At 36.9% G+C, this 16,684-nt stretch overlaps 1 protein-coding gene across 1 annotated transcript in view; it reads left to right on the top strand.

Annotated features, from left to right (window-relative positions):
- LOC119653680 (probable citrate synthase 2, mitochondrial) overlaps positions 1-16,417 on the top strand; it is a 28,568-nt gene extending 12,151 nt beyond the window's left edge. The window contains exons 2-6 of the mRNA XM_038058534.1: positions 7,314-7,463; positions 14,498-14,857; positions 14,917-15,143; positions 15,258-15,489; positions 15,552-16,417. Of these exons, the coding sequence (XP_037914462.1) occupies positions 7,314-7,463; positions 14,498-14,857; positions 14,917-15,143; positions 15,258-15,489; positions 15,552-15,923 (1,341 nt within the window). The 3' untranslated portion in view covers positions 15,924-16,417. The remainder of the gene's footprint in view (positions 1-7,313; positions 7,464-14,497; positions 14,858-14,916; positions 15,144-15,257; positions 15,490-15,551) is intronic.
- The last annotated feature ends 267 nt before the right edge of the window (positions 16,418-16,684 follow it).

Below are 16,684 nucleotides of genomic sequence, written 5' to 3'. Positions count from 1 at the left end.
TTACATTGTTATGTAAAATCTAATTTATTTTAAAGTTGGCATCTTCAAAAAGTACGAAAATACTGACACAAATCGTTTCCAGCTTTGATAAGATGAACATAAGATATGTTATTAATTTAACCTCAAGGCGTAATTTAGTACAAATGTCTTTGAGGAATTTCATGGAGGTTGAATATGTGGTAACCGGTGAAACCATGGAAATTTTCCGAAATTTGAGTGTTTGCTTTCTTCATTGTCAAGTAGGTGTAAATTTTTGTTATTGTGACAAAGTTTGCTTAATTGATGTACGATTGTTTTCCAATCAGTATGCGAATTTTTTACTTTACTTTTTACTTTAATAAAACCAGAAACCCGTAAATAAGCGTCTACGTGCGTTTCTATACATCAACCAGCACAAGCCATTTAAACCAATTAATTCGGCACTTGTACCAATTTATATCATATAATCTTATCGAATTAAACTAGACTTCCAAATTTCGCATATTTGCGATGCACACGTCAGAGAATTGACAAATATGATTATTTATGTATGTCTATAGAGTCGCAAGTAGAATTGAATTATGAATTCGGTGAGAATCTCGTGGTCGACGTGAGAGAAGATAAAATACTATGATAAGTTTGAACTGATGAGTGGAAAGTTCCTTATTTCTGCAAATATGTTATTATTTTCGCTTCTTAACAAAGTTCATCCATCTACTTTTCCAGTATAAGTACATACAGTCGCGATTCAATGGTCACTGGCTGGATATCAGTCGACTCAGCTGAGCTCTCACCGAGTTCAATGCATTTTGAATTTCTGTTTGGTAATCTGGACTTAGCGTTTTAGGTCTAATTTAACGATACTAAGGGCAATTTATGTTCTTACATTTACCAGATGCAATGTGCACTATTCGTACAAAGCAGCCATAATGCTATAAAAATATACACCATTAAGGTTTGTGTAAAACAAAAACATGGTAGACATATGGGAAATATGAAATCCCACGCATATAGTGAGTGGCATAAATTTGTGTTCAGTTGAGGGTTCTCCATACATACAAAGGGGGGGATCTACTTTTTTAAGGTTTTGTGCCTGTCTGTCATACGCATTTTTCTCGGAAACCGTTGTAGCGATTGACACCAAATTTGGTGAAAAGGTAGGAACTGTGAACGCACACAGTGAGTTACATCATTGTACGCTTAATTTCAAAAGGGAAACTCGAATTGACTGCAAAACGCCCCTTAAGTTCATTCTACAGTCACGATCTTACCAAGTTTGGGAAATGCCGCTATTGCTAACAAAGTATAATAGGTCAAAATTGTCGCTTCGGTGCAAATTCAAGATTTCCCAAGACGTGCTATGTTCTAATGGGACAAATGTCTACTCAACTGTTTTTATAAAAGAAATACACGAAACCTTTCATACTTGAAGCGTCTAGCTTCCCGTTTTCTGACTTGTTTTGTTCTAATATTTCGAATATCGCAATTAGTACTTTCACGAGCAGAGTTTAGCTTTCACGTGAATTGCAAAATAGGGGACTAAGGAGTCATAATGTGCAAAATTAAAGTGAGACAGGACCCGTTTTCGCAATCTACCCAACCCAAAAGTCTAGAACAATTCAGGGTGATGCGCATATATGAAATCTAAATCCCTAAATATATCCCATTTCCATATCTGATCAGGACTCTTAATAGCATAGAGGATAGTATCGCACATAATAGTGGAAAGGTTTGTGTCGATCCTGTTATTAATATGAAAATTGTAACAGTTCAAATCATTAATTTCACGTGAATTTACTGCATTTTAACCCTTAGAACTAAGATGCTGACGTCATAATTAACAAGAATAATAGAATAATTGAAATACGAGTAAAATAAATGCCATCTATGATGAAGCTACTTTTCCATCTGTCTGGGTCTAGACCTGTTTAGGCCCCAAAATACATTCAATTACGATATGTGCTCAAATAAAGTTAGTAATAGTATATTACTATGTTTTAAAAAGTTTACCCTTAAGGGGGTCATCCCGTGTGAAGGCCGTTTTTTTGCCTTTTTTTGAAAAATTATTTTGGAGGACTGGATAAAGATAGAAACGTGATTTTTTCTCCATATGATATCTCTACTATATATGATATATCATAATTATTTTTCGGAATACGTGTCAATTTATGCACCCATGTCCAAAAAAAGGTGTTTTTCTGCTGCCACGCTGGAGGGCGCTGTGTTCATCTGATGAAAAAAAACTAAATGGCATTTTAATGTGGACAAAATTCTACGCTCCGCAAACTAGGATCATTAGCAGATATTAAAAGGGAAATTTTTTGTGGGCTTTTAAACTCAATTTTTTGGATTTTGGTGTTTTTTTACGGCTTTTTTCATGAATAAAAAAAACCGACCCGTCCGATTGCAATTATCCTAGTTTGCGGACTGTAGAAATATGTATTAAAGAAGTCGTGAAAATTTCAAAGAATTTGGTTGGATAGATTGTGAGCTGTGGTGGCAGCCGATTTTCAAGATGCAGTTTCGAGAAAAACGCATTTGAAAATTTACATGTGATTATCAACAGTAAAATTTTAACTTACCATTAATCTGTTATACTTGGTCCATAGAGAGCACCATTCTTCTCCATTTCTTCAAAAAAGTCTTGTTAGCCCGATTGTTGCTCTCTGGTTTGAATTCTGGCACTTGTAGCGAGTCGTCGTTCGGACCGCCAAATTCGCGCTTCATTACGGCGGTCGACATAACCCTGACATATGTAACCAACTTGACATCTCATTGTCACTAGGATTTTAAGAATGCCAATGAATCCTTCATTGAAAATACTTACAGCCAGAAAAGTGGCTATTTCTACGACCTTGGCCCCAGAATAAAAGTGTTTAGGAGCGAGAGTCCAGATCAATGCATTTAACGACTCATTGTTATTCTGGGTCTCTGCTCCTAAACATCTGTTTAAGAGATCATCTCGTGACAAATCTTCGTAGATTGGTTTGATGACTGTTTGAACTTCTTCATTCAAAGGTGCCTTCTCGTGGTGGAAACTATCCAGTTCTCCTTTAGCTTCCGCTTTGCGCCATTTACACCAATTGTCCTCGCCTGCTGGATAATTTTGATGCTGAGAATTTTCGTCTGTAGAACATTTATGGAAGAAAGTTACCCAAATTTCTTGCTTCATTCTTTCTATCGAATTTGCGTGTCGACGAATAACTAGCCCAAAAAATGTAGTGAGGTCGTAAATAACCTTATCAGTAAGTTTTCCAGCTCCTTTTCAACCAATGCCTTTGTGATTCTTCTTTGCATTTCTAAGCCGCGTTCCCATTCTCGACACGTCCTACGCATTCCTTTTTTACTACCACGTATATTTTATCAATTGCAGAAATTTGTAGAAATACCGGAGAAAACTCCAGCAAAATCCAATATACAAAACTTGTCGCAATTGGAACATCCATATTCATGCTTGCTAAAAGTTTCTTTGCTGATGTTGATGCGAAGTCCTTTTTCTTCTCTGATAAGTATTGATTCCTATGAAACACTCGTTTTCTAGTGCGAGCATGACGTTGAACGTTGAAGCGATCTCCCTTCGTACGATCCATTTAAAAAAATCACTGATCACACAAACAGCACAATACTTACAACAAAATATAACTGAGTATAGCTTGAAAGCCTTTCAGTGCTCACTCTAGATTGGATTATCCTTTTTATTCCAAACAGCAAATAAGTTTAGATAATTGATTGGTTTAAATATTTACACCTGTGTTCGAATTTATAAGGCTCAGGTAAAATACTAACAGGTAAAAAAAGATTCGATGCTCTTTCTCATCGAGTACTCTAGCCGCGGCTGCAAATCCCTTACCTGTTTAACACTGTAATTTCTGAACGACTCGGAATATCGGAAAATCCGTTTGCCCGCATATTCTCCACTATATATAGATACAATTCTTGCAAAAAAAAATCGATTTCTCCAACCCGACATACGGGATGACCCCCTTAAGTTCATTCTAGAAGTACAAAATTTGGCATCAGTTGAAGTGATAATATTAGACAGAATTCTGAAGTTTAAAGGCAATCCAACTATTATTGACAAAGTTATAGAAGGTCAAAGTTTTGTATTTCACGTGAAATCATTGCATTCAAAGATGTGCATGGCGTCGTTATCATATAAAGTGAATTTATATGAGTTTTGAGACATATCAAGGAATATTTTGATTTTTTGGCTATGTACGAGTGGAAAAGCGTGCATAGTTTCTCACGCAAGATGAACACAAAAGCGTCCAGCTTACGGTATTCCGCCTTGCTTGTATCTGTTTTAGGTGAACTTCTGCACAGTCGCTTATAGTGCTGAACTCTTAGTATGAAGCGTATGAAGTTGACTATTATTGACACAGTACTTATTCATGAAGTCGGCTCTTGAAACAATAGCGCGGAATAAAATGTTTAACTATGTGCAAGTGGATATGTCCTGCATTCAAGGTTCTTTGCATAAGGAAATACAAGGCTTTCATTCCTGAAGTGTTCAGCTTTCGCTTTCGAGACTTGTTTAGAACCAAACTTATGGGTGGTTTTTCTAAAATAGGTTCTATAACTTTCAAAGTAGGCCTTTTTGATTAATCGCTATTAAATTATATTCTGAATATTATTGCCACTTGGAAACATTTATAAATTCACGTAAGAAACGATTCATTAACTATGTTAATGCTTTTAGCGATTATTTTTATTATAATGTGGGATAATCTATAATAGAAGTTTTATGTGGCGTTTGTCATTTCACGACTCTGTAGTGATTGATTTCTGGTTTTTCGTAGTTCTTGCTACCATGCCCCACACATCAATATTTTCAATAAGATTTACTATAGATCGGGACTAAAAGAATCCCATGTTATTGACCCCAAGTGAACCTTTTTGGAAAATAATATCCATTTTACTATTATTGACGGGAGAAGATTTTCTTTCAACAATTCATGGTACTGCTTGCTATTTATTTTACTAGTAATAAAAACAAGATTTATTTCCAATTGTTCGGTGGAAACTGCTCAGCTCCAAGACTTCCACCGCTTCTTTTCCTCCTAGAGGCTTCATTAATATGATACTTTTCTGAGACCATGCAAATAATAAAAAAAATGTTCGGACCGTCTAAATTGGATTTCTTTCCCATGAACAATTGACGAAAATTTCCAAATTCGTAAAAGAAAAATATGTTGAAGAATTTGTATTTTCATTTTCTATTCATTCACACTCAGTGCAAGCAAACTTGGAAGGAAAAACAGAAAAATATTTATAAAAGAATTGTAGGGTCCGAAAAAGCTGTTTGTATGACGTATAGAATATGCGTAGCGAATTAAGAAAAATTATTTTTAGAGAGCCAAGAATTCATGAAGTGGATACTGGGATTTTCGTTGGTTTTTTGAAAATGCAAATTAAAAAAAAAAAATGAAATGCAATCTTTTCCGAAACGATAAATGTAGACTAGTTTTGAAGGCTTTTGTCCACCAACAAATTCTATTGACCGACAACCCAAGAATTGTTTTGTAACAGAACCTTGTGTTCTTTTTAATTTTTAAATTGGTTTTTCAAACGTGTATACTTGACACATCTAAATTCCCGGAATTGTAAATAAAAGATTTATTTTCATTCAAATAAATTTCACCTCCTTCAAATGTATATGTCTACGTTTGTAGTGTGTGCGAATTTGATTTTATGGCGCCTACAGTCCTAGGAAGTGATAATTTGAGGTTTGGAATTTATACACTTACGTCCAGGGCTGTATGGAGAAAATTCTCTCCTCACCACTCATGTTCAATCAAATTTTATTATTTTTCATTCCATCTCTATTTTATTTTTAAATTTTATGCATATATATATCGTATCCGTATGCAAGGGAAACTCTACAGATAAGCTGGAATCTTAAAAAGTTCTACAGATAAATAGAAGATATAAATATTTTAGGTAGAATGGGGAAAGTTTCCTAAAACCTCAATTCATGGTGAATTGTGTAATATACTATATAGATTAGACCTTTCTCGAGATAAAGTTTGAAGACACATCGTTTGATTAACCAATACAAATGAGGCTCTTATTTTTGGAAATTTTTGTGTTGGCTAATTATGATGTTTTTATCTGATTGTGTAACACATGTACGTAATCAGGAGATTGTGGCTTCTGGAGAAAGCAAATTTTATATGCACTGTAGATACAGCAATTTAGTGAATTAGAATGTTCAGTTTGATGTACTCATAAGTGCTATTAGCGTTCTAGTTATAAGTGAGAAGAGTCTTGTGACCAAGTATTATATTAGCTGCCTAATCTATTTTGCAATCAACGCTTGGATTTTCAAATCGCACATTCGAGGTTCGTTTGGCGATGCGTTAAATGTTGTTTTCGGTTGTTGTGAGCCATCCAATACAAGTGATGATTTTGACGAATAGGTTCATTTGCCAAACTCATAAATATTTGCTAACTCGTCCTTGGCTTATAGAATCCATCGTAGGCGAAATACGCCCTTGCGAAACAATTATACATATATTACATATAATATTATACATATATAAAATATCTGCGGGAGTTGGATGATGCATAATCTGATAATTATTTAAAAGCTCATGCCTATTGGTACATCTTCAGAAAAATGGTAAATTGATTAGCAGATGAAACTTTGTGAGAAAAGTTTTTAGTGTTTTCCAAAATAAGAACTCTCACTGTGAGACACATGGAATTAGAAGGCATTACGTAACCCCGTGAATTTGAACGTACACTTAGCGCACATGATCAGGTGACAGCGATGCAACATTCAAAACGTTGCCGTCATCATGATGATGAATCTGAAAGATAGCTGGAGAACATGTGGTTTGCGCTATTTACGTGTCATCCTGTTCTGATAAGATAAGACAGATTGAAAGATTAGCCCACGTTAATTTATAAAGTAACGCTTTTCGAGACGGCTACGTTATCAAAGGGGCGTATCAGCATTAATTGCGAATGGAAAAGTAAATCATAATATGATAACGATATGTATTCTTATTGAAAGTGATGAAATATTTATATCAGCGATTTGCTTTTACAATTGACAGGATTAACTTCCTACATGATTCGACTTGAAAACGTGTCAACATTCTTTGTCTTACTGTCCGGTAGCTTTAGATTACAAAATTTGTAATTATACGTTAGCAACCCGGGATATAGGCACTAATTACTTGTACAGTTTCTGTAGCGGTATTTACATGAACCCATTCCTTTGGTTTTCCCAGAGGTTTTTCAGTGAAAACCGTTAAGATTTTTTAAAATAACCGATATTGTTTTGCTGGCGGTTAGAGATTTATAAAATCTGTTTTCTTTTCTTCTAGAAAACTTTGATAACGTGTGTTCGATACATTTCGGCTGATGGGAGTCTCCGCGATGTCCTCGCCGCAAAAATCCCGAAAGAGCAAGAGCGTGTCAAAAGCTTCAGAAAGGAATATGGCAATACAAAAGTTGGAGAAGTCACAGTTGACATGGTGAGTATACAGGACCAATAGAATTTATATGTTTTTCTATTTCAGTGTGAGTGTACTAGAGTATAAATAGCTGGTAAAGCCCACGCGTAAATCTGTTATTATTTATTTATAAGTTGTGTGATACACCTTGTTCGTCAACATTAACAAAATCTACGATGATTGACACAAGTAATTTGCGGATGGTATCATTCACATCTATTTCCACACGGGCTCAATGGAACCGGAGCCATTCTCAATTCCAGATGAATATGAAATTACTATTGTCATTTAAGGAAGTCGGTCAAGGTTTTCTTTTACAAAATTAGTCAACTTTCATTAAAATACTGTTCTGGCCACTTTTTGTTTTGTTCCTTCTGAATCCTGGAAACTTAATAGATGTCAAGGTATTGACTTTATTGAAAAAATTTCTTCGTTTGACTTACAAAGCTGGACAAAATAATAGGTGTCAACATTTTTCTTTACAAACAAGTTTGATAGTCATATAGTTCTTTATTATTGAGTTAGTTTTCAACGTAAACAAAAAATTAAGTTAGTTTTCAACATAAACATATAATACTTCATCGTAATAGCAAATAAAAAAGGTTTTACAAGCTCTACACACATTAAACATTTAGTCATTTCATCAGATACAACAACTTTCGAATGATCAGAATAACAGGTATCCTCAACAATTTTTATATTGAACTAGTTAGGGCGCATTTAATACTTTAAATATCCGTTTTTATTCTCGTGGCTATTTCAATTCTCCCGTAATATAGGGGGGAGAAAAAAACAAAAAAGGCCAGTGTTTCAAATCTAGGATATTAGTCGTCTCAGCTGTGAATGAGTATGTTAGTTAAATCAGGTTAATAATCCCAGACGAGTTCAACGTTGATCACATTGTTTCCTACAGTCCACTGTAGACCTTTTGTGCGCGGTTTTGAATAAAGTGATCTAACGCACTTCAAGATTCAGGTCTAATTAGATTATCGCGTATCGATTATTATTATTGGGTGGCGTAAAACCGAAAAATTAAAAAGATTTGTGGTCATTGAGCAAGAGGCTTTCGTTCCTATCTTAAATGCAAAAATGGCAAATTGGCGGACGATTAAAGAGAAAAAAACAGTTATTGTTGTACATATTATATTACACAGAAGTTGTAAAATTTTATAGTTTAACTTGATTATGGTAGGGACGATAGCCATACATGTATAGAGTATATAATTAAAATTTCATGCAAATTGGTTTATTAGTTTCAAGAAAACTGATAACGGAATGTTCAAAAATGTTGTGCGAAAAATGCACCTATATCAGAAATTCTGATTTGCAAAAATTTAACTTTTGTCAAATCTAGTCCTTCTACCTTGAGTCTTGCTTCTTATAAGGAGCCAAAATCAAAAAGCTCGCAGGAAAGGAGCGCGGAATGTGTTGTTCAGCTAATACAATTATAAAATAATCTTCGAAGAAACGAAATTTCAATACATATAAATGTCAACACGTTCGAGAAATACAAAATTTTTAAGAAGTGTTATAGTGGGAAGATTTCTTAATTGTTTTTGTTTGTTGTAAACTTACCACGGCCGACGAATATATTTTGTCGTAGTGTTACCAAACAGATTTAACTTATTTCATCGCCCGAGAGGATATTGGACCCTTTTCTTCACCCCCCGATCCGCGCCAAATTTTAGATATAATTTATAGCTTAATAAAAGAAATATTGGGGCCATAGACAGCATTAATTTTTTATTCTAATTGTATGTTAATATCTATATGTATATCTTCCGTTAATTCCTTTGTGGAGTATAGGGTATCCACATAAACTCTGTTGTTTTCTTTCCCATTTCCCCCATTTAACTTGACTGTGCTTCAGTTTCGTTATCATCACACCCAATGTTGTCCAAGTGAATCTCTCCCAGCGGTGAGACGATCACAGAAGCGAACATAAACATGCATGACGACAAGGACTCGAAATTGAAGCAACAATATTGCCATTATAATTAACATTTGTCGGGCTGCCAAAATATATGCAGTTCTGGTTACTTACTACAATGTACTTTCCGATTAGTGCAATATTCTTTTGAATTCAAAGGCATTTCAAATGACCTTTCCAAGCCAAATCGATTTTAGTTACAAATTGCGAGGTGGAAAAGAATTTGGGTGATCGGTTATTATACATTGTGATTTCCCGGCTAATATTCTCTGATGAGTGGTATACTTATGTTCAGAAAATGATTGGCAACTGGCAGGATAAAAAATCTTTTAATTTTTCCGGGATTACGAGAGCATATAAATCGAATGGCATTCTATAAACATTTCTAAATCTAGCAAGTCTTCCAAAGTTTTTTGAAAATCCGCCTAAAAGGTGAAACCATTTGGGCAAATGACCGATCTTCATGCCAGAAGATTGCAGTTCCCCGCATCGTACCCATCTATAAATAATTATTTTATATATAAACTCTAGCCTGCTTGTTAAGATGTTTTTGTTAGGATTTTGTCATATCCCAATTGGAATAACTTTGCACTGTTTTGTGTGGGATTATTTTGCAAGCAAGTCAAATAACGTGTGTTTTCACAAAGTGTATTGAACTTTCGCAAAGCATAGCGTGAATATTCTTAGCTAATTTGTCATTTGGCACCTCAGGTTATCATGTGGAACCTTCAAACCGCTCTTGAACGCGGCTATTATGGTTCTACAAAATTTCATTTGTTGCATTGATCAATAGGTTCGCGCGATAACTCATTGTCAAGAATCACGATGAATTGATCAGATCCATGAATTAAATTACTTAACACTGGCCGCATGATGCTGAATATGTAATTCTATTTAAGGTACTTAACATTCGATCTGTTCTGTAATGCAGAGTTATCTATGTGCACTGCTTTGGCTGGCTAGTCGCCAAACATTAAGTAATTCAATAAAACTGAGTTGAACTAAGCCAATCTATTTTTACATGGTGCGCACATAGACACATATGCGTACACATGCACGTACATTTATGTGGCGAACGGTCACTCGCATTTTCCAGTTGCAATTTTGTAGTATTATTCTTGCTATCGCCATGGGCAATAATCGTGGGGACTTAATATATGGATATCTATTCACACTTGCCCATTCGTCTGGTATACTCCAATAGAAAGCAATGAATCAGCGACAATCTAGCACCTCATATATTAGGTTTCATTATATATTTAAGATTTATGAATAAATTATATATTAATGTCTCCGTTCATTATTCGGCGGCAAGACTTGTTGAGTTTCATTATAATTCCAAATCTGGATTATGAAATCGTTATTTGGATAGCAAATCGGCTACATCCCTATTCTACATTGTGGTTCATTTCTCTGAAACAGGCATATAGTTGAACGTATAATACATACACTCCGAAATGACGTCAATGAGGGACACTGTTTAGCCAGGCTAATTTTACTTCTGTATTCTTTGCTTCCTATTCCTATTGAATCACATTGGCCAACAGGAAAAACAGCACCACGTTTTCATGTGTGACCTATCCTTTGCCACCTTTCCTTTATAATCATTTTTTTTATTGGAATAATGCACAGAATAGGACTTGGGTGGTTGGATTGGTTGGTTTTCTATAGATCTATTGTAGCATTTAGAATTAATTACTTGCAAGTACTTTAGAAAGCATCTGGACTGTTGGATTGTTTAAAATAAGCGGATACAGAAAAGTGAAATTTTCAAGATATTTGAAAAAGTAATTTTAAATTAAGACGTGCATCCTATGAAGTTCTACCAGCTGTAGGTAAAATGGCAAATTACATGTGTCTTCTTGGGTTCGGCTGACCGGAGGGCAAGAAGGGGTTCAATGGACAATGAGATTTTCGGATTATTTTTTGAACAGATGCTGCTAAGTCCCAACATCCTAGATTGATATTCATGCTAAGTAATTTTACTCTATACAGTAGCAAGCGAATAATATGTTGGGCATAAGTCAGATACCTATGGACCGAATAATCAATTAGGAGGCGAGAGTGAATAGTTCACAATTATGAGGAATCGACGTTGTTAAACAATGTAAACAATAGAATTAATGAAGGAAGGCGAAAAACTTAAAATGTATAGGTGGTCCTGGAGAATTTTTGAATATATATTCAAAAAGCTATGGCCCTATAGCACAGGCATGTATAATGCATCTGGGGACTTTATACCATCTATTATAGGGCATACAGCAATTCTCTCATCGCTTATAGTTCTGAACGTCTTTACTATATATTTTATTTCTGAATTTGTTCAACGAATCATGAAAAGTGAAAGATTGCAAGATTTTGATGGAGAATCTTGCAGACGGATTTATGACGATTGGTGTACTCGGTGCTGATCAACATCCTCCACGCAGATGTTATGTGCTGGATGGTCTCCTCCTCACAGTTGCATAACCCACAACTGGAGTTGATGATTGCGGAGTCATGAAGGATATACCATTTGTGATTTTTTGTTGGGAGCGAAGCATCCTGAATTGAATTTCAGGAATGCTTCGGTCTTATAGAAAAGTACATAATTAGTCAACCATTGGTTGGTGGCAACAATAAATTGTTGATATGACCTCCGTGAATGGATTTCTCTTTCCACATGTCGATCTTCTGTTAGACTGAAGTAACATTCGACACGGGATCCCATTCTCTGCTTTTCAACTTCAAAAGAGATAATTTATTATCTTCCATGACGGTAGCCTGGTGTATTTGGCTAAAGGATTGTTTCTCGAAGAAAAACACTCGAAGAGAATGCACTTGATTGTAGTGCAACGTTTTTAAATCAAGTACCCCCTTCCTCCCTGATGACGTGGGATGGTGATCCTCAATTTTTCGGCAGCTCTATTGTGCATGTTGTTGTTTGCAAGAACTACCCTTACCTGACAGATTCTAAATCTGCATTCCTCCACTGTATCACACCGAAAGTATAAAGAAGGACGGGGATGGCGAAGGTGTTTGCCATGATTTTATTTTTCCCGTACAGCTCAGTTTTAAGGACAAGATCCAGACGTCGTTCAAATTCCCCCAGTAACTTAGATTTCATTATTGCCACAGCTGGTGTTGTTGCTTGCAATATGCTGAGGTATTTGTATACGTCGCCCGAAGCCATACCCTCAATTTGGAGGTTTTTGTGGCTGTATTCTTCGTTGTCGATATGTTTTTTCCGAACAATTGTTTCTATACGACATTTCTCCAAACCCAATTGCATGCCGATATCCCTACTGAACTGAATGGTGATGTCCAGCAAGGAGCGAAGTTGGATTTCGTCTTTGGTATACAATTTGATGTCATCAATATGTACCATATATTGATGACATCAAATGACTTAATGTACATTTCGACAATATGCCATGTTTGACTTGGGACCCGTATTAGCTTTCATGCAAAAGATGGGATAGTGGATTCAAAGCTAAACAAAAACACAGTGGGCTTAGAGAGTCGCCTTGGAAAATGCCACGCCTCATTGGTATCTCTCCTGATGTTTGTGAGGATACCGATAGCTTCGTGCTCCAATTCTTCATCACTGTTCTGAGGAGAAGAACGACATTCGTGTTGATTTTGTACAAGCGTAACACTTGTAGTAACCACGAATGTGATATGGAGTCAAAGGCTGATTTATAATCGATGTAAGCTGTCGAGATATTTCGTTTTTAGTGGACAGCCTGCTTTACAGCGACCATATCGATTACAGGCTGTAATCGGCGTTTTCCAATTACCTGCCTTTTAAAGGGCTGCTTCTACGTCAGCTTCAATAATGTCAGGCCATGTTTTTGCTGAAGCCACACCCTAATGTTGGAAATGAGCCTATGCGTCCACCGACCTTTCGTAGACTCGTCCCATCTACGTTGTCAGAGATCATGCGACTCTGATCTTGCCGCATTTCTACGCTGTGCATGCCCCTCCGTACGTCTTACATGGTACAGGACACTCATTTCTTTAGCGAGAATGTCAACAGGGATCATGCCTGCCACCACCAATACTGCCTCATCTGATGTGGTTCTAAAAGCACTGCAAATCCTCAAAGCCATCAGCCGATAAACCAAGTTCACCTGCTTCCGTCTGACGAGTAGAGCTAGGTCATCAGCAAAGCCGACAATCGTAGTCCCCTCTGGGACAGGAAGAGCAAGCACCCCATTATACATAATATTCCACAACATCCAACGCCACCACAGCACAGCAGACGCCAGAAATAAGTGCATCTTTTGCCAGGTTTGGCATCATGTCAATTGCGTCGGAGACCAAACTGGCGTTCTGACAAACCATTGCTGGCTTCCACGATGGGCAGGAGTTGTAAATGACTCTCTCCATCATCTTCCCCATTGTATCCAACAGACAGATAGGACGATACGACGCTGGGTTTCCAGGTGGCTTGCCAGGCTTCGGAAGCAACATCAACTTTTGCTTTTCCCACTGGGCAGGGAATATTCCATCTTTTAGGCACGCCTCGAAGCTGTTGGCGAAAAGGTCGGGCCTAGTCTTCACTGCCAGTTTCAAAGCTCGGTTGGGGATGCCATCCAAACCTGGGGCTTTGTTGTCACCGAACCTACCACATATTTCCCGCAGCTTGTCCACAGTTACTGGAGGTATTGTGCCGTCATTTAACTGGACAACCATTTGCCTTCCCCTATTTTCATGGTGAGGGAACAGAGTGGTACCAATCTGTTTCAATAGGCGCGGATAGGTCACCTGGGGTGATTTCCGCAGCCTTTTCATTACCACTCTGTAAGCCTCGCCCTAAGGGTTTATGTCGGCATGGTCACACAGCTGTTTGAAGCAGTTTTTTTGCTCCTCCGAATGGCTTCCTTTATGCGGCCACGCAATTGCCTCCTCTCGATCGTCGCCACCGGGTTTTCCCCTGAGCCTCTTGGTCATGGTGTCGCTTCATGCGTTTAGAATTCTAGTTATGCGCACTATAGCGCCATATTATTATTATTATTATAAAAGTTGAAATTTAAGATTCCAGTGGGATGTGATTTTTCGTAAAATGTTAGCCTAGAATGTAATTTTCCAATTATTGACTGAAAAGGACTCAATGAATTAATTTTTTCGAAATGCTTTTCAGATGTATGGTGGTATGCGCGGAATTAAGGGCCTAGTATGCGAGACCTCTGTTCTTGATCCGGAAGAAGGTATTCGATTCCGCGGACTATCCATTCCGGAATGTCAACAAGTTCTTCCAAAAGCCGAGGGCGGCGCAGAGCCACTACCAGAGGGTTTGTTTTGGCTTCTGTTGACTGGAGACGTTCCCACAAAAGCGCAGGCGGCTTCTTTATCCAAGGAATGGGCTGAACGTGCAGCACTCCCTCAACATGTATCTGCCATGTTGAATAACTTCCCAACAACTTTGCACCCAATGTCGCAATTGTCATGCGCTGTAACAGCTTTGAATCACGACAGCAAATTCATGAAGGCGTACGCAGATGTAAGTACAATTGATTTGAAAGTTAGAAGTCGATGTTTATTTCTTTATTTTTTCTAAAGGGTGTACACAAAACGAAATATTGGGAATACGCATACGAAGATAGTATGGATTTAATTGCTAAGCTGCCAGTTGTAGCTGCCACAATCTACCGCAACACTTACAAGGGAGGCAAAGGTAGCGTGACCATTGATCCTAAATTGGACTGGTCGGCTAACTTCGCAAAAATGTTGGGTTTCGATAACAAAGAATTCACAGAGCTTATGAGGTTATACTTGACCATTCACAGGTAAACTTGATGTACTAAAAGTTTAGCAAAAAAGTTGCAAAAGTTATTTTGTGTTCTGATTTCATTAAATACATGATTTTTTTTAAAAAAACCATGACATTTGCTTTGTTTCAGCGATCACGAAGGCGGTAATGTGTCTGCACATACGGTGCATCTGGTATCGTCAGCACTCAGTGATCCCTACTTGTCCTTCGCTGCTGGAATGAATGGTCTGGCAGGCCCACTTCACGGTTTAGCCAATCAAGAGGTACTTGTTTGGATCATGAAATTGCAACAGCAAGTTGGAAAGAATCCATCGGAACAAGAACTGAAAGACTTCATCTGGAAGACTTTGAAATCTGGACAGGTAAACCAGATTTGATTATGTGTTGAAGGTTGCTTATTCTTAGGGAGTTTTCTTAATTACAGGTTGTCCCAGGATATGGTCACGCCGTTCTAAGGAAGACTGATCCACGATACACCTGCCAACGTGAATTTGCATTGAAGCATTTACCAGATGACCCACTCTTCAAGCTTGTGTCGTCGATCTACAAGGTTGTACCACCAATTCTAACTGAAACGGGAAAAGTGAAGAACCCATGGCCAAATGTAGATGCTCACTCAGGTGTTTTGTTACAATACTATGGATTGAAGGAAATGAACTACTATACTGTTCTGTTTGGCGTATCCCGTGCATTGGGTGTTTTGGCATCCCTAATTTGGGACCGAGCTCTTGGACTGCCCATTGAACGTCCAAAATCCCTTTCGACCGATGCACTTATGAAAGCTGTAAAAAAGTAAATTGACAATTACGCATTTTCTCAGTAAATTTTGAAAATAGAAAAAAAAATCCAAAAAGGTACACATAAGAAACGATCCGGTCAAAGATTTTAGCAGATTCGGTTAATTGTATCCAATTTTTATCCCATAACGTGAAACCTTTCTGTGCCCACTTGAGAGGAGCCGAATGTAAGCCGATAGCACATTCTCTTCGGTTGATATCAAGTGAAACATCGGAGCTTTAATAATTTTTACTTAATTTTACTCTTATTTATTTAACAAGTAGCAATTTTGAGTTGTAACATATAAATATAAATGGCATTTCACCTAGTGTGAAATCAACTCGTTCAAAGTAAAGGAGTAAATATTCTCTGTGAATATTGACATTTTGTGTCCCAAATTATCGTTTTAAGTGAAGGAATTTATGTATTAGGAAATTATTAACTGAAGGTGGTGATTATTTGTCATGTTGAAAGCAGAAATCAATTGAATAATAAAAACGAACGAATAACTTATACGGTTTTATATTATTTATTGCGTATCCCGTATGCAGTATGGTCTCCTACCTGCAACATGTAAAAATGAAAATATTCACTCAGTTCTCAAATTGTGGAACGTCTAATAGTTTTAGTCATTTGAGTAACACTTAGAGAAGGTGGTTCAAAGGTTGCATTAAATTATTTCACCTCATTAGCAGTAGAGTAGTTGATAATTATGTTTTGTGTATTTGTATAGGGTGAAGCAATGAGCGCGCAGTGTCATGCGACAATAATAAATTGATT

The sequence above is a fragment of the Hermetia illucens genome, chromosome 4 (assembly GCF_905115235.1).
Source record: "Hermetia illucens chromosome 4, iHerIll2.2.curated.20191125, whole genome shotgun sequence".
Taxonomy (NCBI): domain Eukaryota; kingdom Metazoa; phylum Arthropoda; class Insecta; order Diptera; family Stratiomyidae; genus Hermetia; species Hermetia illucens.
Note: the sequence above shows the minus strand (reverse complement) of the source record. Positions and strands in the feature narration are given on the sequence as shown.